This window comes from Pongo abelii, chromosome 1 (assembly GCF_028885655.2).
Source record: "Pongo abelii isolate AG06213 chromosome 1, NHGRI_mPonAbe1-v2.0_pri, whole genome shotgun sequence".
Lineage (NCBI taxonomy): Eukaryota > Metazoa > Chordata > Mammalia > Primates > Hominidae > Pongo > Pongo abelii.
The window spans coordinates 193,648,693-193,671,081 of NC_071985.2; the positions used below are offsets into that span (position 1 = coordinate 193,648,693).

General features: G+C 40.9%; 1 protein-coding gene across 6 annotated transcripts in view; it reads left to right on the forward strand.

Moving 5' to 3' along the window:
* Positions 1-19,076, forward strand: part of TRIT1 (tRNA isopentenyltransferase 1) — a 41,220-nt gene extending 22,144 nt beyond the window's left edge. For 2 of the 6 annotated variants that reach the window (XM_002810997.4, XM_024232360.2), the window contains exons 2-11: positions 2,708-2,848; positions 6,052-6,150; positions 7,246-7,391; positions 9,863-10,005; positions 12,039-12,150; positions 12,476-12,588; positions 12,839-12,916; positions 15,489-15,598; positions 15,911-16,028; positions 18,195-19,076. In XM_002810997.4, the coding sequence (XP_002811043.1) occupies positions 2,708-2,848; positions 6,052-6,150; positions 7,246-7,391; positions 9,863-10,005; positions 12,039-12,150; positions 12,476-12,588; positions 12,839-12,916; positions 15,489-15,598; positions 15,911-16,028; positions 18,195-18,364 (1,230 nt within the window). In that variant the 3' untranslated portion in view covers positions 18,365-19,076. Of the gene's footprint in view, positions 1-2,707; positions 2,849-6,051; positions 6,151-7,245; positions 7,392-9,862; positions 10,006-12,038; positions 12,151-12,475; positions 12,589-12,838; positions 12,917-15,488; positions 15,599-15,910; positions 16,029-17,579; positions 18,167-18,194 lie in introns of those variants that run through there. The other 4 variants (XM_009252067.3, XM_054537510.2, XM_054537538.2 and 1 more) reach the window with 4 other exon arrangements.
* Positions 19,077-22,389: the final 3,313 nt, after the last annotated feature.

Genomic DNA, 22,389 nt, shown 5'->3' on the forward strand with positions numbered 1-22,389 from the left:
GTAAATAAGGTGAGCTAGCTCTGGGTTACCTTCTGTTTGAATTATATTTATGTGTCCATTTGTTTGAGCTCACCATTTTAAGGGCCTCTAGAAGATACACCTAAAGGCAGATTACAGGAAGAAATTTTATCTAGCCTTCTAGGGTTTCTGATAGAAGGTGCTGGTAGAGATATTTAAATTTTGTCCTTGTTGCAGGTGTGGGTAATTGTACATTTGCAGCTATGCATTTGACACTGATTAACATTAATCTCAGTGTAAAAATTTAGAATCCTTTTTACTGTAACATACTTAACAGGATTTGGAAATCCTCTACTAGCAAAATCAAGTTGTTGCTATGTGAGCTCTTTAAAATGGGATCATTTGGAATTCTAAGCTACAGCAGAGCCAACCAAGGGCTGTGGGAAAAAGAGAGAGAGAGAAATAAACAGTTATTATTAACTCTTTTCCTCCCTTTAGTTTTCTTTTCTTTCTTTCTTTTTTTTTTTTTTTTTTTGAGACAAAGTCTGGCTCTGTTGCCCAGGCTGGAGTGCAGTGGTATGATCTCAGCTCGCTGCAACCTCTGCCTTCCAGGCACAAGGCTCCTCCCACCTCAGCCTTCTCAGTAGCGGAACTACAGGTGCGTGTCACCACACCTGGCTAATTTTTGCATTTTTTGTAGAGCCGCAGTTTAGCCATGTTGCCCAGGCTGGTCTTGAACTCATGAGCTCAAGTGATCTGCCCACCTCAGCCTCCCAAAGTGCTGGGATTACAGGTGTGAACCTCCGCACCTGGCCTCTTTCGTTTTTTGTTTTGTTTTGTTTTGTTTTGTTTTGTTTTTTGTTTTGTTTTGTTTTGTTTTGTTTTGTTTTGTTTTTGGAGACGGAGTTGAGTCTCGCTCTGTTGCCCAGGCTGGAATGCAATGGCGTGATCTTGGCTCACTGCAACCTCCGCCTCCTGGGTTCAAGCGATTCTCCTGCCTCAGCCTCCTGAGTATAGCTAGGATTATAGGCACACGCCACCACACCCAGCTAATTTTTTGTGTATTTTTAGTAGAGATGGGGTTTCATCATGTTGGTCAGGCTGGTCTCGAACTCCTGACATCGTGATCCGCCTGCCTTGGCCTTTCAAAGTGCTGGGATTACAGGCATGAACCACCGCGTCTGGCCTCCCCTTTAGTTTTCTTAATCTGCATAGAAGACACCAGTGTATAATAACCATATGACCTTGTATAACATTAGAAGGAAGTCTTGTTCAAGATACACAGAAAAGAATACTCTATGATTTATGATTCCATTAATTTTCAGGTATGAGAATGTGAGTCTGCTGTCAGGCACAAATTAAATGAGTTAAAAAGGCAGAGTTGATACTTTCCTTATGGCTCTTATTTACATTATTTTTTATTTATATGCTGTTTTACTATTTACCGATTTTATTTCATTGAAGATAGCTTATATCCTTGCTTGGTAAATGACCTCAGTCACTAAGAGCACAGAGGCTTCTGAGTATTAAACAGTAACACTAAAATTATTTCCCTTTCTCCTTTAGTTATTGTGATAGTAGTAGTGATAATGATAGCAATTAGGTAATAGTGACCCTCAATGTGGCCCTTAAAATGTGCCAGGCAAAAACTAAGTGCTTTTTAGTAGTAACTCATTTAATCCCCACAACAACCCTATGAGATAGATATTATTATTTTCATTTTACTGATGAGGGATTGAGGCCCAGAGAGGTTAGTAACTGACTTCTCCAACTACGAATAACTAGTAAGTGGCAGAGCTAGGAAATGAGCTGAGGCAGCCTGGCGCCAGGGTCTTTCCTCCTAACCATTACACTGTACTGTACTTATTTGACACCCATGTAAGTAAAGGGAAACGTGAGATAAAAATGCTTTTAACATCTTTGTGGGCTCTACGGAACTTATTATTTGTTCATTCAGTGCTCCCTGTAGAATCAGTGATTACAGAGAACATTTAATCTCAAAGTATTCATCCCTATTTTCAAACTGGTATTTTCAGATCTGTTCTTGGAGACCTTGCATTTAGAAAAAGTACACTTGAACTTTTTAGTCGAATTGGCAGATCAAGAGCTCACAGACAGGATATTGCCTTTGAGTATTTAGATTGTCCTTGCTGACCCCTGAAGCAGTAATTTTGATAGATCACAATGTTTCCACTAGAGTACAGCAGTATTAGGGGTTCTGACTTCAAAATGTGTATGTGTATGTTTTATATGTATTTTTGTAGACTCCTTCTCCACAAATGGAACCAATCTTATACAAATTCTGAAAACCTTTTAGAGCCATTTAAATCCAAGAAATACCTAAGCATTTTGAAGTAGAACTATGAGCAATGAATGCAAAATGTTACCTTTCTGGAGTCTTGTGATAAGTAAAATAAATAAAACAACTTGCCCAATTTTCAGTGCTTTAAAGTTCTGGCCATGCAGAATTAGTTTTTACTAATTCTGGGCATGTATTTACATATCCTTCTTACCTTTAAATCTGAGCTAATAGCTACTATTTGATAAGAAAACCAATGCTGTATTTTCTTCTTTCTTTCTTTTGGGTTTCGTGGATCTGGCTGTGCTGTTTGTTAGAACACATCTACCCTGGTGCTTTGGGTCAGTGAAGTGTTTGGCAGGAGGGAGAAATAGATCAAAATTTCTATTCATAAGTATGCATTTTTTATGGAGGTGGTTGACTTTCTCATGTTAATTTTCATTCCCCTAGGTCTATGAAGGCCTAGACATCATCACCAACAAGGTTTCTGTCCAAGAGCAGAGAATCTGCCGGCACCACATGATCAGCTTTGTGGATCCTCTTGTGACCAATTACACAGTGGTGGACTTCAGAAATAGAGCAACTGCTCTGATATCCTTAGGAAAGGCAGCAGCTGGGTTTGGTGGGTGAAAGCAGCCCAAGCCAAGAGAGACGTTTTCTTTCTAGTGGCAATTTCTTCTCAGAAGGGGCACCCAAAGCCTAACTACTGATAGATGCCATCCCCATCAGACTATGGACTGAAAGATACAGTGACTTTGTCACTCAAATTCTTGTCCTTAGACTGTGGCATCATCATTCTCTGGGAACTTGTTAGAAATGCTGATTCTTGGGCCCCACTGCAGACCTACTGAATTAGAATCTGCATTATAACGGGAGTCCCCAGTGATTCATATACACATTAAAATTTGAGAAGCACTGTTTTAGTGATAAGAACACCAATTTAAGAATCAGAAAATTTGTGTTACAGTCCTAGAACTGCCTTTTTTACCATGTGAATTTTACTGGGTAAAGCATTTCCTTAACCCCACTGAGCTTCGGTTTTCTATCCTTTAAATGGAGATACGAAGTTAATCTATAAATATAATGGAGTTATAGTTAGCATTTCAAAGGGATTGTTAGATGGGAGAGGACTGGAAAATATAGTTCTGGGTAAAACCAAGAAATTTTTGCAAAAAGAATAATATAAGGGGGATTGCCCTTATGTCTTAACATGCAGACTGCCTTTAGTATCTGGATGGCTATATATTAAAAGATTGAAAAGTCATAATAATTATAATAGTATGGAACTTATTTAGTACTAGATATATTTGTGGCACAGAATAGAAAACCCAGATATAGATTCAAATGGAAGTGTGTAAATTTTTTTTTTTTTCCTCCTAGAGACAGTCTCACTCTGTTGCCTAGGTTGGAGTGCAGTGGCACTGTCATGGCTCATTGCCACCTTGACCTCCTGGGCTCAGGTGATCCTCCCACCTCAGCCTCCCAAATATCTGGAACTACAGGTGCTTACCACCACACCCAGCTAATTATTTTTATTTTATTATTATTATTTTTTGAGACGGAGTCTCGCTCTGTCACCCAGGCTGGAGTGCAATAGCGCGATCTTGGCTCACTGCAATCTCTGCCTCCCAGGTTTAAGAGATTCCCCTGCCTCATCCTCCCGAGTAGCTGGGACTACAGGCACATGCCACCACACCTGGCTAATTTTTTGTATCTTTGGTAGAGACGGGGTTTCACCATGTTGGCCAGGCTGGTCTCGAACTCCTGACCTCGTGATCCACCTGCCTCGGCCTTCCAAAGTGCTGGGATAACAGGCGTGAGCCACCGCACCCAGCTATTCTATTTTTTGTAGAGATGGATTTCGCTATGTTGCCAAGCTGGTCTTGAACCCCTGGGCTCAAGTGGTCCTACTGCCTCAGCCTCCCAAAGTGCTAGAATTACAAGTGTGAGCCACCACGCCTGGCCCCAGTCAGCCTTCTTGATTCGACAGGTGAAGGTACTAGATACTGAGGCCCAAAGGGTAGAAGGGTGTTTGCTCAATATCACAGTCATTTCATGGCTTGCACAAATAAGTGAAACCTTTTCCCGTGAAGTATGTCCTATCCCATCTTCTTTCCTCTTTCCACTCTCTCCTCTTCTGGAATCTTAACATTTTTCCCTTCCCCTTTTCATTTCTTTGCTCACTTTCCCTTTGTTAATCATACTACAGGTTGAACATCTGAAAATCTAAAATCCAAAATACTCCAAAATCTGAAACTTTTGGAGGGCTGAGATGATGCTCAAAGGAAATGCTCATTGGAGCATTTCAGTTTTCAGATTTTCAGGTTTGGGATGCTCAACCTGTAAGTATAATGCAAATAATTCAAAATCTGAAACATTTCCTTGATCCCAAGTATTTTGGATAAGGGATATTTAATTTGTGTATAATTGACATTTTATCTTACTGTGGAAATTGTATGCTCCCTATACTTAATTTAAAGGGGGAAATAGAGAATTTGTTTTCTCTTTTTAAAACAAACAATGTTTTTTCTTTATGATCCTTGATTGGTAACATCTTTCTTCCCACCCTGCCTTAGCCGCTTAAGGGTTAGTGGGATTCTAGTAGAAAAGAGGTGGTCTGTCTCTATGCCTGCAGATTGGCCGGCAAGGAGAAATGTGTAAATGATTATTTACCTGGATATTGAAAGTCTTTTAAAAAAAATTATTTTCGGCCAGCCACAATGGCTAACGCCTGTAACCTCAGCACTTTGGGATGCTGCAGTGGGTGGATTGCTTGAGCTCAGGAGTTCAAGATCAGCCTGGGCAAGCAACATGGTGAAACCTTACCTCTACAAAAAATACAAAAGTTAGCCAGATGTGATGGCGTGTGCTTGTAGTCCCAGCTACTTGGTGGCGGGAGCTGAGGTGGGAGGATGACTCGAGCCCTGGGAGGTCGAGGCTGCAGTGAACTGTTTTCGCGCCACTACACTCCAGTCTTGGTGACAGAGTGAGACCCTGTCTCAAAAAAAAAAATTATTCTCGGGAGCAAAGGCCTTCTTAAAGCAGATAATTATCTGTTCAACGGAGATTCTAAAGAGAAAAATTTAAAGTAGCAGAGATGTAAAAACAATAGTGGCTAAAGTAAATTGAGTGCTTACTATTTTTTAGGCATTGTGGTGGGGGATTTCTATGCATTGTCACATTTAAGGCTCATGGGGATTTTTACAGGTGAGAAAACTGAAGCTCAGACAGGCTGAGTAACTTGCCCAAGAGCTGAACCTGGAAATTGAAGTCTATTTATCTTCAGAATCTGTGCATCTCACTTAATTTGGTGAAGCCTCAAGTGGCAAAAATGTGATAGTCTCTCCATGATGGCGGAGACTGACTGAGTCTAAGAACCTTAGAGAAACCCGCTTGTGTTTTGCCTTAGAAGGCAAAGTCATGCAATGGATGTCACCTTGATGGCCTCCTGAGCAGCTGACACTTGGTTCTGTGAGAGTCCTTGGGCTTGTGCTTGTTGAACTGATTTGGAATACTAATAAAACTTTGACTTTTAGCAGCAAGACCTAGAAAGTTCTAGAACTGGAAGGAATTACCACTATGCATCTGTCTCTGGTTTCTGCAAGTCCCTCCAGAACTGATTGGACATGATTCTGGAAATTTGTTGGAAACATTGAGGGCTGGTATCAACGTATTTTGGTTCCCACCCTTTCTCCTCTGCTCTGCAGATAAATGAATGTGGTTTCTTGCTAATGGTGTCCTTCCAAAGTGAGTCAGGATTCTCTTGATATCATGATATCTTTCTTAATGTTCACATTGAAGATATATTTGCCCGAGACAAAATTCCTATTGTCGTGGGAGGAACCAATTATTACATTGAATCTCTGCTCTGGAAAGTTCTTGTCAATACCAAGGTAAGTTTAGTTCATTCGTAACTCACTGAGGAAATGGATTGCTCTTTCTTGCTGGCTAATTTCAGTGGGAGAAAGGTTGACTCTTGCCTATTTCTTATACTCAGCAACTATAATTTTCCTACTTAATATTCTCAAACAAATGCCACCTCCATGTGTGAAGTGTGTTCCTCCAGCCTGGTCTATGGGAAGGGGCTGTGTGTGGGAAAAATGTTGCTGTGTGGATTAATTAGCATCTCCATATAAATTAACAGTGCATTAGGCCGGGCGTGATGGCTCACACCTGTGATCCCAGCGCTTTGGGAGGCCAAAGTGGGCGGCTCACCTGGGGTCAGGAGTTCGAGACCAGCCTGGCCAACGTGGTGAAACCCCATCTCTACTAAACCCCGTCTCTACTAAAAATAGAAAAATTAGCCAGGCGTGGTGGCGCATGCCTGTAATCCCAGCTACTAGGGAGGCTGAGATGGGAGGATCACTTGAGGCTTGAGGCGGAGGTTGCAGTGAGCTGAGATCGCGCCACTGTACTCCAGCCTGGGCAACAGAGTGAGACCCTGTCTCAAAAAAAAAAAAAAAAAAGAGAGAGAGATGCGATTCAAGAAAAAAATATGTACAATTCTTTAGAAAAATTATATTTAAAAAAACCCAGTCGTTAGCCGTTAGCCTGATTCAGTATTTCCTGGCTGGCAGCACAGTATGTGTATCAGGGAGATGTCCATATTTACGTAGCTGCTACTATGTAGGGTAAGACTGTGTAAACTGTAATTTACTGGCAATCCTGGTCTCCTTGTTCACCCTTGCTGAGAAGACTAGACTCCTGGATATGCTAAAATAGACATATTAGCCCTGGTACCTGTTTGAACTTCTGACAGGGAAGCAAATAGCCAAGTGTTTCCCTATGCTGTAAGTCTTCTGTCTTTTTTGTTTGCTGTGGCCTCATAGCACTTACCACAGCATATTGGAATTTTCTGTTTATGATCTCTCACTATATGGCAAGATCTTCTGATTATTCTGTATTCCTGACAGTTAGCAAAGTGCCTGGCACATACACTGTCTCACTGTTGGTTGAATTAAATTTACTTCTAAACCATCATTTAATAGCCCCAGGAGATGGGCACTGAGAAAGTGATTGACCGAAAAGTGGAGCTTGAAAAGGAGGATGGTCTTGTACTTCACAAACGCCTAAGCCAGGTGGACCCAGAAATGGCCGCCAAGCTGCATCCACATGACAAACGCAAAGTGGCCAGGTAAGAAAGCCTGGCCCGCTGACCCCAAATTCCTTTACAACTAGCGAGCAGTCAGTTCTTCGGTTTGCCCAGATGATGAGAGAGATTTGGTAATAGCAGTTAGTGGAGATTGATGTGTTGTTCTAGCTCAGCAGGTTGGGAGGCCCTGAGTTATTGCTTCAGTTCAACTCCCTCAATAAATAATTGCAGCCTACTTTGTTACATTTTAAATGCATAGTACAATATCGTTTTCCCCTAGGGCCTATATAATGTTGCTTCATTTTCTATTTGATCTTTGCTTGTATAACAGTTTTCATATACATTTTTTCTGGCATGCAGTTTGTTTACATTGTGATTTGGGTTTCATAATTGATTATGCAATGCCGTGTTCTGCCCCAGCAGCTTTCCCAGTGGGAGGTGGATTTTATAAACTCTCTCACAGATCAGCTCACCTTTGCACATGGAAACTATCTGGTAGGGAAGAGAGGTAGTGAATGAACTCACAAGGTCATATTTTTTCAGGTTGTTTTGAAATTGCAGCCTCATGTTAGGTTTATTTTTCTGCAGTATTAGGAGTGATACCACTTCCGGCATAGTAGAACATCTAATGAAGGACCTGTTCTATTGATGGTTATACAGATTCAATATTAAAGTAACATCTCATATTCATAGGGGTTGTGAAGTATTCCACTCAAATGAATTGGATATTTTTACTCCTAATTTTACCCCCCTCAGTGAAACTTAATGTTAGAATATAGTATTTAAAACATTATTATTATTACTTTTTTTTTTTTTTTTTAAAGAGATAGAGTCTTACTTTGTTGCCCAGGCTGGAGTACAGTGGCACAATCATGGCTCACTGCAGCCTTGACCTCCTGGGCTCAGGTGTCCTCCTGCCTCGGCCTCCTGAGTAGCTGGGACTACAGGTGTGCACTACTGTACCTGGCTAGTTTTTTAAATTTTTAATTTTTTGTAGAGATGTTTTGCTGTGTTGCCCAGGCTGGTTCCAAACTCCTAGGCTCAAGCGATCCTCCTGCCTCAGCCTACCAAAGTGCTGGGATTATAGTCATGAGCCACAGTACTCAGCCAAGAAAAGGATTTCTTCAGGTAGGGTTGTCCTTTGCACGGCAGGGGGGTGGGGCACAAATTGTAATATCTAAGTTTTTTAACCCCCTTAAAGACAATATAACCCCATTAAGAATGCATGTTTTAGATTAATGAAGTTTATACTTTTTAGTATCCAAACATTTTAAACACTTTAATAGAAAACATTCAATTTTTTTTAAACCTAGGAACATTATGATAAACATTCATTTTTATATTGTTTTATTACATGATTCTAGAGCTTGGTGTTTATTATTCTCTCCTTTTACTAATCAGTTCTTTCTTATCACCTCTCCTCATTTTGCTGCATCTAAACGAGTAATGAGTTGGAGAATTTTTTCTTAGTAAGAGTCAATAGGTTCTAAGCAAGAGCTCTAGAGTCTCATTTAGAGAATGAGGACTTTTTTTTTTTTTTAATCTTTCTTTTGACTTGAGGCTGTATTTTAACTCCAGATAAGTGAGATATCTATTACTACATTTTTTCTCATAGATCTTCTTTGAGAAACCAGTGATACTGAAAGACAAGGGGGTCTACACTCTTGTGTTAGGGTTTCAGGAAGTAGAATTGGGTCAGGAAGAGAAAGATCACTTTCAGGCTGATAAGTTGCAATCACCCAGAGTGGTAGAGTGTAGATTTGGGAGTTAAATTACCTAGTGCTGCATAACATAATAGATACGGACAGAAGTGGATGGTGGCTTAAGAATAAGTATGTGAGTTCTTTTCTCAGTGATCTTTGTGCCAGTAGAGCACTGGATTAGCCAGGAGCATTCTTCATTAATTTGACATATTTAAAAAGAAAGCTGATGAGCTGGATGTACAACATGCTTTTGTACTGTGGGAAAGGCACGCCAGCCAGACCAGACTTGTTGGCTTGTTACAAAGTGTCCCAAACAAGCTCTTTTACTGTTTATCTGAAAGTGAGTGAGTACCATTCTGTTTGTATAGAAGAAACCTGTTGTTTCTGAACCTATTTAACTGATTTCAGAATAATTTATGTATCTTTAGAAAAATAATATTATTTCTTACTTTACCTAAAGTTTTCTTTAGTACCCTTTTCTGAATAGCTGTAGGACTGGAGTAACCCTAGACCTTCATGTCTTTTGGAACTTAATGCAGTGAAAATGAGAATAAGCCTTTCTGCGTGCCCGCTTTTTGAAGAGACAGGGTCTGTTGCTGCTTAGGTTGGTCTTGAACTCCTGAGCTCAAGCATTCCTCCCAGTTCGGCCTCCTGAGTAGCTGGGACTACAGACGCGCACACTGTCATAACTGGCTTTCAAGAATGAGGCTTTCCGTAATAAACAGCCTTTCTCCTTGTTTTACTTGAGAATGAATATTTTCTATTGGTTTTTATGGGTGTGCCCCCTCCCTCCCCTTCTAAATTACTTAGGAGCTTGCAAGTTTTTGAAGAAACGGGAATCTCTCATAGTGAATTTCTCCATCGTCAACATACAGAAGAAGGTGGTGGTCCCCTTGGAGGTCCTCTGAAGTTCTCTAACCCTTGCATCCTTTGGCTTCATGCTGACCAGGCAGGTAACAGCCTTTTGATGCCCTAGAGTCCATCTGTGATGGAACTTAGAGTAATAAGTTACTGTACAGAAAATGCTTAGAACCATGGGTGGCTCATAATAAAGACTAAACAAGTATTAGCTATTAATTTTATTATCATTATCATTATTTGTTGACTTAGGCACAGTGCCATTCCCCTAGATATCTGTTTGGAAAGGGAGAAAGGATAGCCCTGGCATTAGGAGAAGACATCACGGGTAGAGTGGGATGGGATGGATGGAATGGGAAAGAGACTGCCATCCAGGGAAGGTCCAAAGGAGAAAAAGAAGGCAGTCTCTTGTGGAAGGTTGGCTGGAGGCTAGAATGTTCTAGAAGCAGTATGCCTTATAATTAGCTTGCTAGCCTGATGGTGTTTTGTTGCTAAAGTATAATTATGTCCTGTGATAGTAGTAACTTATTCATCCAGCAAACATTCAGTAAGCATTCAATGAAGTGCTGGGTATTCTGAGTGGTACTTTGGTTTCAGAGTTGAAGAGACAGTGCCTTTTCTTAAGGAATTCCCAGTCTAGTAGGACAACAGACAAGGAGATAGATACTGTCTGTCTGTCTATTATTTATGTGATAAGTGCTGGGCTAGATATATTTTCAGAGTGCTGTAGGGCCACAGAGAAGGGATGACGAACATTATCTTGGGGGGAGTTAGAGACCAGTTTGCAAAGGTAGCCTATGATAGGCCTGGAAAGATGACATCATTATATGGACAAACAGTAGAGTGTAGCACTGAAGAGCACAGGCTCTTGAGGCAGACTGTCTAATAGCAAATTCCTGCTCCACTAGCTTCTAGTTATGAATTGTAAGACAAATTAGTTTACCTTTCTGTGTCCCAATTCTCCTGTAAAATAGAGATAATAGTAATAACACATATTTCATAGCTTCATCAAGGATTAGATGAATTAATACATATATAGTGCTCAGAATGTGCCTGACACATGACGGGTCCTCAATAAATGCAAACTTTCTAGGAAGGTTACTGTTGCTGTAGGCCAATAAATCACAATGGTAGAGATGTAGAAGAGCATAATTAAAATGGCAACAATCTGTTGTTAAATTAATCTGCCATAAATTGATAAAAAAGGTAATTTTCCAATAATGAAATTTTATAAACAAAAACTTTTACTCTACAGTTCAGCATAAAATAATGGTATCTGATTCATAATAAAGCTGTTTGTCACATCTGAACAATTACGACCTCTCACTCTTTGCTTCTTTGCTTGGCTCAGTAGTTTAGAATGTATCTAGGATGTCTTTTTTTTTTTTTTTGAGACGGAGTCTCGCCCTGTTGCCCAGGCTGGAATGCAGTGGTGCGATCTCGGCTCACTGCAACCTCTGCCTCCCGAGTTCAAGCGATTCTCCTGCCCCAGCCTCCCAAGTAGCTGGGATTACAGGCGCGCGCCACTATGCCCAGCTAATTTTTGTACTTTTAGTAGAGACAGATTTCACTGTGTTGGTCAGGCTGGTCTCGAAATCTTGACCTCGGGATCCACCCGCCTTGGCCTCCCAAAGTGCTGGGATTATAGGCGTGAGCCACCGTGCCCAGCTGTATCTAGGATGTCTTTGGATTAAAGTTCCATGTTCTTATCCAAGGTGTCATCTAGGGGTTCTTAAACATAAAGTAACACTAAGTTACAGTATAATGACACATTAAATTAAAAATAAGAAAGGTAAACCAGGGGATCCTCAGCCACCTCTAAAACACATTGGGATATACATTCCATATGATAATAAAATATTTGTCCTTCACAATTGCTGTAATTGTATGCTTTCTGTATATGATGAGGAGGCATGCGCTTCATTCTGACTGTGCTTCATTTTTATTTGGAGTTGCAAAGTCTTAAATGTGAGTAAAGTATGAATTATTATAATAATCTTTGGAATCTGAATTCTTTCTTCCGTTTGGACAAATTCTCTTTTTTCGTGACCGCCTGTTCACTCGTCATGTAAGTATATGGTAGGTACCTACAACTTGCTTGCTGGTTGATGGGCTAATTTGATTCAAGTTCTAGATGAGCGCTTGGATAAGAGGGTGGATGACATGCTTGCTGCTGGGCTCTTGGAGGAACTAAGAGATTTTCACAGACGTTATAATCAGAAGAAAGTTTCGGAAGATAGGTGAGGATTTGGCTGTTATTCTGACCTACTGTCCATATTTTGCAGACAATCAAGAGACCATAACGCTAATACTGGCTTTGGGTCTACTTGTTTATCAGCCTTCTTTGCAGATGCAGTTTTTAAATCTTTCAGACAGTCCCAGGAGTTAACTTTTCAAGAAAGTAACCTGGTAGGTAGGGGAGGGGAAAATTTCAGAGAATCAGTAACTGCTCAGGATCTCAATTTCCTTATCTGACAGATGAAATGGCTCAACTAGGTCCATCTCCAAAGCCCCTGCTAGCTTTTAGGAGCAATGGCTCATCTGCTGATACCCTCCTGTTCCCAGCCAGGACTATCAACATGGTATCTTCCAATCAATTGGCTTCAAGGAATTTCATGAGTACCTGATCACTGAGGGAAAATGCACACTGGAGACTAGTAACCAGCTTCTAAAGAAAGGTGTGAATTCTTCCATCTAATCTAGTCTTGGACATCTTTGGGTGGCAGGGTACTCTGCTGGTATGGTCTGAGAAAGAGCCAAGGCTCAAAGCGTCCCAAATAGCCTTCAGCTCAGAACTGAGATTTTTGTCCACCAAGTCTGACATTGTACTGCCGTGGCTGACTTTTTCCTGCTGGGCTGGGAGGGCCTGCCTCTCTGCAGGGTAAGGAGTGCTTACCTAGATGTTCTTAAATCTACTGTATCTTTCAGGTATTGAGGCTCTGAAACAAGTAACTAAGAGATATGCCCGGAAACAAAACCGATGGGTTAAAAACCGTTTTTTGAGCAGTAAGTCTCATGTTTTTCTTTATCCTATGGGTCTGTTTTCAATAGAATATAGATGTCCTCAGCTCACCCAGAAAATGAATTTTAGATTCTGGGCCTGTTCTTAGATTTTGGATCTGACCTAAGGGAAGTTCTATAATATAAATGATTATCCAGGGATATTTTCTTGTGATGTCTCAGAAGAAAAAAAATGTTTGCATTGAGGAGTCTGCCTTCTGCCTTGAACAAATGGATACTGGCTGCAAACAGCTAAGAACAACAGCAGCATGTTTTTTGGAGAGTTGGTGTTCAGGGCTGATTTTTAGCTTCAGTTTTGTACCTGAAGAGCAGTCAGATTTCTGTAGGGAAGATTTCCTAATTACAATGTTTTTTGGGGGCCAGATGAGTTGTATAAAAAGACACCGTCACCATTTCTCCCAGCGTCTCCACATGGTGCTTCAGATTGCTTCAAATGAAACTTTAGTTGAACAGCATTTTTAAGGGAAAAGAAAGGAAATTCTCATTGATTTGGCCCTGTACTGTGTCTTTGGCACTAAATTTGGTGTTATACGTATATTATTGAGTCTTCAAGGTAGGTGTTATTCTTTTCTTTTTACAGATAACAAAATGAAGGCCTAGTGAAGTTAAATAACTTGCCAAAAATCACCCAGCTAGTCGGCAGTAGATAACTGAATGCAGGCCTGACACAGAGTCCACACTCCTTTATACTACTCTTACTTCCTTTAGCTGTAACTTTAGCAAGACAGCATTAGTATTGGACCGTGGGTAAAAACTATGTGGTTATGAGCTAAAGGAGATTAATTTAAGCATAAGTGAAACTTCAGTTTTATCTTGTGGACACGTTTTAAATATGCTTCTGAATCATCCTGTGTTTACCTTTTGCTGGTAGACTTCTGCTCTCAATTACAGACAGGGCCAGCTGAAGCCTCTGCCCCACTACTGGGTGCCTCTGAAAATACATACCTTGATCCCTGCTGTTGACCACTAAACTGCTAACATTCTTTCTCCCAGCTCCCACTCTCTGCCTGAGCTCTCCAGTGGAGTTCTGGTGTGAAGAGGCTCGTTGTGCTTTCCTCTACTTATCCTGTTTTCTCTGCATGTCCTGGTAGATAGAAGTCTTAGTGTCATCTGAAGTTGAAGCTCAGTGCTGTACTACAAATTTCTAATGCAGCTTCTCTTATCCCCATGTCTGACAATAAGCCTTTAACAGTAGACTTTTTGGTAATGATTTAGAACTTCTTCCTGTAGTAAAACCACAATAATTCCTCCATCTCTGTGGCAGGAGGAGTTGATGGCACAGTGTGTCATATGCCTGTTCCTCATTCGTGTGTGTGCCGGCATCGTCCTGGTGCTGGAGTGAAAGGCACAGCTGCCCTGTAAATCAGGAGCTGTGCGTGATTGGCCAGGGCTGGTCTGCTGGGATATGGTTCTGGCAGGAAGCCAGGGGGACTTCCCCACCCCAGCTTGGCCTTGGACCCAAGCCAGAAATAGCAGCTGGGAGCCGAGAACTTGTTGAAAGGTGCTTAGACAGGGCACAGAAGCCCAACAAAGGGCTTAGAGGAGAAAGGAAAATGTAGAGTGGCCTGGAAACAGGTGCAGAGCTTAGCCAAGGCCAGGTGTGCTGTGGATGCTGCCTGCACCCTCCTAGTCTCACCTTTCCATGTGGTGGCAGGTGCAGCCTAGTCCAGTTTATGAAGAATCTTATTTGGGGTTGGCACAGTCAAAAGGCCAGCACCTGCCAGTCGTTGGCATCCCAAGGCCTTTGATGTTTTTGCCCATGGGCGATGCTCCTTTGCCTTTAGGCAACTGACTTAACCTAGCTGTGGAAGGCAATTTAGTGTGTACATAGGCAGGGAAGCTAACCACAGAGACTAAACTCTTGCAACATGGTTGGCTCAGGTAGGTGAAATACCTGTGGCTGCACTCTTTGCTACCTTCAGTCTCATCTTCATTCAAAAGTGTCTACCAGGGGGTGTTTCTTGAATACCCTCTAGATCAGGTTTTTAAAAGAAGTTGCTCAACTACATCAATTCTAAGACTTCTTTCTGGTTCGCAGATTCTGCGGCTTATTGATTCTGTTCCCAGCCCATGCTTTCAGAGCATTTCATGAGTCCCAGGCTGCTGAGGGAATATACGCAAACCTGAGACTAGTATCTGCTCCTAAAGAAAACGGTGAATTCTCTTGCCACAGATCACCATCATTGTAAGATGATATGGAACTTAGAATAGGCACTTACTTAAAGCTGTTAGTTTATTTCTTCTTACGATGTGCTGTCTTTGTGTTGTAGCTCACACAATGGTCACTCGAGCTGTTAACTGTATTCTGGTTTCCTGGCTGATCTGGAAGATCCTGCACCCATGTATCCAGATTATGTAGCTAGTCTTATTGGCTGCAGAGCAGTTAAACCTCTAGGTCTTTCTTGGATTGTGGTTCATGTTTAGTTAGAATTAATAGCATGGTCAGAATGTTTACTCCTTTGGCTCTGTGTATTTCCCTGGAGGATTTCAGAGTCCTGGGTGCAGAATAGATTGGGTTTGAAGCTGACCTCTCACAACCTTTCTTTGTCATAATTAGGACCTGGTCCCATTGTCCCCCCTGTCTATGGCTTAGAGGTATCTGATGTCTCAAAGTGGGAAGAGTCTGTTCTTGAACCTGCTCTTGAAATCGTGCAAAGTTTCATCCAGGTAATTATGAATCATGATACATTCTATTGTCTGGTTTTCAGAGCACTTTCATTAGCTGACACCTTTGTTGCTATATTGAAGAACCAGGCCTTCTTTTCCATAGAATAAAGCAGAAGGGCTGGCTGTTTTTTAATACCTGGAGACTGCTTTTCTACTTTTACATTCAGAAAGGTTGTTGCCAAAATCTGTATACAGCCCATCTGCTCTCTGGGTTGAGAAAAAGGAATCTTAGGAAAATCCCATTTCCCTTAATAGAGAATTATATCCAGATCTCTTTGAATTGAATACTCCCTTCCACCCTTGTTCTTTTAGGGCCGCAAGCCTACAGCCACTCCAATAAAGATGTCATACAATGAAACTGAGAACAAGAGAAGTTATCACATGTGTGACCTCTGTGATCGAATCATCATTGGGGATCGCGAATGGGCAGGTAGAGTATGGGGAAGGGCATGAAGAAATCTATAAGGGTGGGTTCACATTGACTTCATGAAATTTAGGGTCTTTGGCAGATTGAACCTGGAGTCTATTTATTTGTAAAGGGACAGCTAGATTCCTCTAAGAGCCTATGCTCAGATTCCTTGGAGGCTTCCCCCAACTGGGGAGTTGTCTCTGTATTCTGAGATTCAGAGGAAGATCAGATGCTCTCCATCTTCAGCTGGAATTAATATTTTATACTAAGAAATCTGCAGTTAACTTTCTAGAGCTCCTTTGACTTTGTGGTCCTGCCTTGGAGGAGTTTCTTGGCCTTTCATGTTTGTAATTCAGTGGGGGTGGGATCAGGAAGTAAGGGTGTAAGGGAAGCCAGGCAGCTCATCCAGGAGACTGGAAGAAGCAGAAGCATAACTGGGAGGGGGCAAGAAGTACAGTTACTACTCCTGAGTGTGGTTTTTAAAAGTGGTATCTCTTCAGTAACTTTTGAGGTAATTGTTGACGTAGTGGTAGTTGCTAAAACTGTGATAAAAAGATGTTAAGGGAAACCGTGTGAAACTAAGCCTGTCACACGTGTATAAAGAAGGTTAGTTCCCCACCACCTCAGGGCCAGCCCCACCCTAAGGCTCTATCCCTGCATTAGAGCCTGGATCTGCCTCTGCCACAGAGTCACATTGCACACACATCATTGGATTTTCAGATTTCTGTAGTCATCCAGTCAAAGCCCAGGACTTCTTCCGCAAGCCTTGAGTTTACATGGTATTTAGAAATAGGTGTAAGGTGTGCTGCTTTCAGGCACAGTGGGGCTTGTCGTTTACTCAGTGGCTGGGATCCTTCTGTTCAGAGTACTGTTTTGCATGGGATTCTCAGAGAAGTAGATTTTTCTCCCCAAAGCAACCAATAGGATGATTAGTCTATTAACTGGTAACTGGCAAAATGAACTCCATTGTCAGAGACTGGGGACGGCTGTGATTGCCCAACCAGCAGAAGAAGCGTCGATTGTCATTGGTTTATAATGATGAAAGGGGAAGAGAAAGAGAGTGTCTGATTGTTTTTTTCTAAAGGAAACTTAGTGGTTCGATTTGTTGAATGTCCTTCAGGGATAGCCTTAGAGAAGCAACATGTGTGAGCCTTTGTGAGCTTAGCTTGTGTAAGCCCTTCTGTAGTGCCATCTGTCAAGTCCTTGCTCCCATCTCCTGCTGCCATGGAGAGCCAGCCCAGAAGCCCGTTTTTTGCCTTAGGCTCTAGCTGGAGAACAAAGCTGACTTCTTTCCTCAAGTAAACTTTTCTCTTAATTCTAACCTCTACCTTACTTATTCTTGCTTCTAAACTCTTAAAAATGATGTTTTTAATATGTATAAAAGAGAATTTAAACTAGTTGTCTATCTCTTTCAGTGTTCCCAGATGAGATTTCCTTGAAAAAAGAACAGGATAGTGAAAATAAACCTGTATGAGTTAGTCAGAAGGTGGGAACTGTCTTAGGGGTGACAGGTCAGCAGTTGATAGCAGGCAACAGTGGCCCTTTAGCTTGACTTCCTTCTTGGACCCTCAGAAGAGATCGTCGGTGATAAATGCACCTTCCTGTCTCCCTGGAGCAGTGTGTGTGTAGAGAATAGGAATCTTGCCAGAGAGTCGTTCACATGACCTTTTTGACCCAGGCACAGGGATGCCAGACCAGGAAGGACAACAGGCAATGCCCTGCAATACAGATAAGGATTTGAATTTCTAACTTTTCAACCTTACAAGTTAAAAATGCATCTATAACAGGAAGCCTCATACTACAGAGACCTGATTCTGGAAAGTGGGATCTCTTTTTGGAGCTATAGGTCTAAGTAGAAGAGTTAACCTGCTGTGTGACCTTGGACATTTTATAAGACCTCTCTGAACTTCAGTTTCCCTTGTATAAAATGAGCAGAATAGTACCATCTTACAAGTACCTAGCAGGGAGCACTTGATATGTGGTAGCTCACTCTATTTTGCTAGCTGGCTGGCCATAAAATTTATTCTTCCCTTAAAAATGCTAAGCAGCTATACCAGTACGTATGTTGATCTTAGTATTTATTGTTGAAGAAAAGCATTGTATAGTTAATTTTACTTGCTTCTAAGATTAATTCTAGAAAATTCTAAGGAGTTTTTTTGTTTGTTTGGTTTGATTTTGTCTTATTAGCGCATATAAAATCCAAATCCCACTTGAACCAACTGAAGAAAAGAAGAAGATTGGACTCAGATGCTGTCAACACCATAGAAAGTCAGAGTATTTCCCCAGACCATGACAAAGAACCTAAACAGAAGGGATCCCCAGGGCAGAATGATCAAGAGCTGAAATGCAGCATTTAAGAGACATGTCCAGTGGCCTTTGGAAAGGTGGTGGGGATCCAGTTCAGGAGAGAGGGGTGTGTTTGTCTCCCAGTCTGGGCAGAGGAGTGCTGTGCAGAATTTTCTGCATAGCAGAAAAGCTCCCACTATTTTCTTTTGATGTGGTTTTAAAGTCTCGTGTTCTCTATAATAGAAACAGCAGGTCTTGTCAGCTCCTTGTGTGGCTGATGTGTCTGGAAATGATGTAGTTCAGGAAAGCATTTTTTTTTCTTTGAACCTTAAAGGTTCTATTATTAAAAGCAGCACAGATTCCACATTTTTATATGTGAGGATCTCTTTTTGTGGTGAATACCAGGATTGACTGCATCCCTTTAAAGAAGTTTTATGTCACTGACTCTGGCTAAAATTATCTAATTTCCAGATGCTTTTGTAGATGACTGAAGTATTTGTGAGCCACATATTGGGAGTTCTAGATTTGAGTGAATGGCAGGAAAGGGCCATCTCCACTGAGACGATTAAGTGAACCAAACTAGTTCTCAGAATCTACAGAGAAGGAGGGAATCAGACTGAGGAAGCCGTGACGTGGGACTTGAAGACAAAAGACTTTGAAATTTGCGAGCTGCTCATGTGTGAGTTATTATCACTGCTGTCTTTCTATTGAGTTACAAATCTATATTTTTATTGAAGTTTAAATAAAGAAAAAATTTACAAGAGCCTCTTTGATCCTTAAAAAGATATACAAGTCCATGTCTGGTTTATACACGGTATGCTCTGTTATCAACATGATAGCTTTTTCTCAAATTTGACATTTTTTGTAGATCATGCTGTCTGTTCATTTATGTAGCAGGTGTTTATTTAACATATTATAGTCCTTGAAGACATCTAGAGAGGGTCTTTTATTGGAGGTCTGTTATTTCCAATTGAAGCCCTCTTTCTGGAGTGACCTGAGCTGCCAGCAATGTTAAATGGATACTTATTTATATATAACATCAAATATAGCATTTTTAGGGTATAGTTCAGCAACATTAACTACATTCACAATGTTGTGCAATCGTTACCACTATTTGCAAAACGTTTTTGTCACTCCAAACAAACTTTGTGCCCTTTAAGCGTTAACTCCCCATTCAAATACATTTTGTTTGTGCAGAATCTACTATATGAGAGGCCCTGAATTAGGCTAAAGAGAATGCAGAGATGAGATATGGTTCTTGCCTTCAGGGAGCTTATAAATAATTGCATGTGTACACAAACACCAATCCAGGCAAGAGAGTATCAAAGGCCATAAGAGCTGTGTAGAATTTCAGTTTAGAAGGAAGGGAAGGGATCATGGAAGGAGGAGCATTTCTGCTGGACCTTGAAAAGCAATTCTTGGTAAATGTTTTGTTTCCTATGCATTTAAGACTTCATAGAGGAGACGGTAGAGTAAAAAAACTATCTAACTTGGTTGACCTTTTTAAACAGTGCTGAATTCCAGAGCCTCACCCACCTTTAACTGATTTGAATCTCAAAAATAAATTTATTCTCTGGGCAAAGAAGTTTATTAACTACTTCAGGACCTAACAAGGTGGGAAGCCACATCTTCCTGGTGGGAGTGGAGATGAGTACTTACTGTGAGCCAAGCAGTGCCAAGTCCTTTTTATACGTTATTTTCTCACACAGCCCTGGGAGGGAGATGCTATTTCCTTTACCGTTAACCAGGGAGGAAACTAAGGCTCAGCAATGGAGTACAGCTAGCAAGCAGTAGAGCTGGAATTGAGGTGAGGCTGGTAGACCCAAGCTATTAAGCACTGTGTTAAGCTGGCAGTTTGTAGGGAAGAGCCTTTAGTTTCTCTGAAATATTCTTCGTTCAAGTTGCTAAGTATGTTTCAAAGCCTAAAAATGTTTCAGTAGACAAGCAGGAAAAACTAGTTTTAATAATTGTATGTTAAAAAGCTTTTAATCCTTCCATCTGAAATATCTGGAGCAGTAACTTCTCATTGAACTCATTGTTATCTCTGTGGCGATTGGAAATCAGGACTTTTTTACAAAAAAAAAAAAAAAATCAAAGTGTCTAATATTTATGAAGCACTTACTAAGTGTAAGGCACTGTGGTTGAGCCCACTGTTAATATTCTTAGAAATTGTAAATTCAGCCAAATGAAATTCCTTTATCAGCAGCAAAGAGCCTGGGAAAGGCAGAACACTCACTAGAAATCTGCCTGGTGCTCTGGTCTGAAACATTGCCCTGAGTAGTTTTCCCTTTTGTGCCTGCTCCCTTATGAATGACTTTTGCTGTCGAGTGTAGGGAAGGAAAGTAGTTTGTCTTGTGATGATCGTAAATGTAGAGATGAGAGAATTCTTTATCTCTTGTATGGATGGGGAAACTGAGGCCTAAAGCATGGATGTTCCAGTCACAGAGCAAGGCAAAGCCGGGACAAACCTTAGATCACCTTTCTTACTCTATTACTAAATCTCATACCAAATCTCATTTGAGAGCTGAAAAGTACCATAGAGCTTTGGGCTATTTGCTCATCCTGGAGTGAGAATGAGGAATGCCATTTTGTACCATCTGGCCATAGCAATCCCAAGGCAAGCAGAGCCCTCCAGTCCAGGTATCCAGAGCCTCCAGTCCATCACACCAGCAGTGTTATCTAAATGGCTTTGGCAATTAATTCCAATACTCGGTGAGCTATTAGGTTCATCTGCTTCTGTCAGTAAAAATCTTGATTAGGCTTTAGATACTTCTTACAGTTCAGGCAGTGCTGTTGTAAGTGGGTAGAAAGTACTTTGATTCTGAAGAGAGATCTAGACTTGAAAATACTTTGCTTGATTCTTAGGGCTAAGCAAGGGAACAGCTCATCTTTATTCCAGGAATATAGCTTGATCCTTCCTAACTCTTAGTAATTTTTTGTACTCTCTTAGCTCTCTTTAGTTCCAAAGAGGATTTTTTGGCTTAAAACAAAACAAAACACCCAGTATAACATTAAAAAACAACAGTCTGGGAGTGGTGGCTCATGCCTGTAATCCCAACGCTTTGGGAAGCTGAGGCAGAAGGATCACTCAAGCCTAGGAGTTTGAGACCAGCCTAGGCAATGTAGTGAGACCCAGTCTGCACAAATACACATACATACATATATATACATACATATATATATACACATACATACATATATATACATACATATATATATACACATACATATATATATACATACATATACATACATACATACATATGTATACATATATGTATGTATGTATGTGTATATGTATGTATGTATGTATGTGTGTGTGTGTGTGTGTGTATATATATATATATATATATATATATATATGCCGGGTATGGTGGGTCATGCCTATAGTCCCAGCTATGTGGAAGGCTCAGGTAGGAGGATGGCTTGGGCCTGGGAGATTGAGGCTACAGTGAAACATGATCATGCCACTGCATTCCAGCCTGGGTGGCAGAGTAAGACCATGTTGCTCAAAAAGAAAATAAAATTAACAACCCCCTCCCCCAAACACACATGCATGAAATCAGCCTTTTATGAATGCAGTGACTTGTTAATATCCCTAGCACCTAGACACAGTCAAATATTTGTTGAATCAATTGCATGAAAGCATAAAAACTAAGTAGGTCTCTACATAAGTGATCTGCTTCAATTGTTAAATACTCTTTAACCAGGATGAAGAAATTTTGGGATAGCCACTGGCAGGAATTTCAGTATTTGATTATCACCTACTTGGGCAGTTAAGGCTATTTTCTAAAATGATGGCTAACTGGTTATTTGTAAAGCTACTCTGAATGCTTACAAAGGAAGCTGCATGTTTGTATTAGTTCAGGTAAAAGGCTAAGTTGCTGTAACAAAGAGACTCAACAGTACAGTGGCTTAAAGAACAAAGAAGTTTATTCTTTCTCACGTAACAGCTCCGAAGGAAATTAACCTGTCTGAAGTGAGTGATCCAGGTCATTGGGGCAGCTCTGCACCAAATGGTCATTCAGGGACACAGATTCCTCATATCATGTTGCTTCTCCATCCTCTGGAGCATTGTCCTCATCTGCTGCATGCT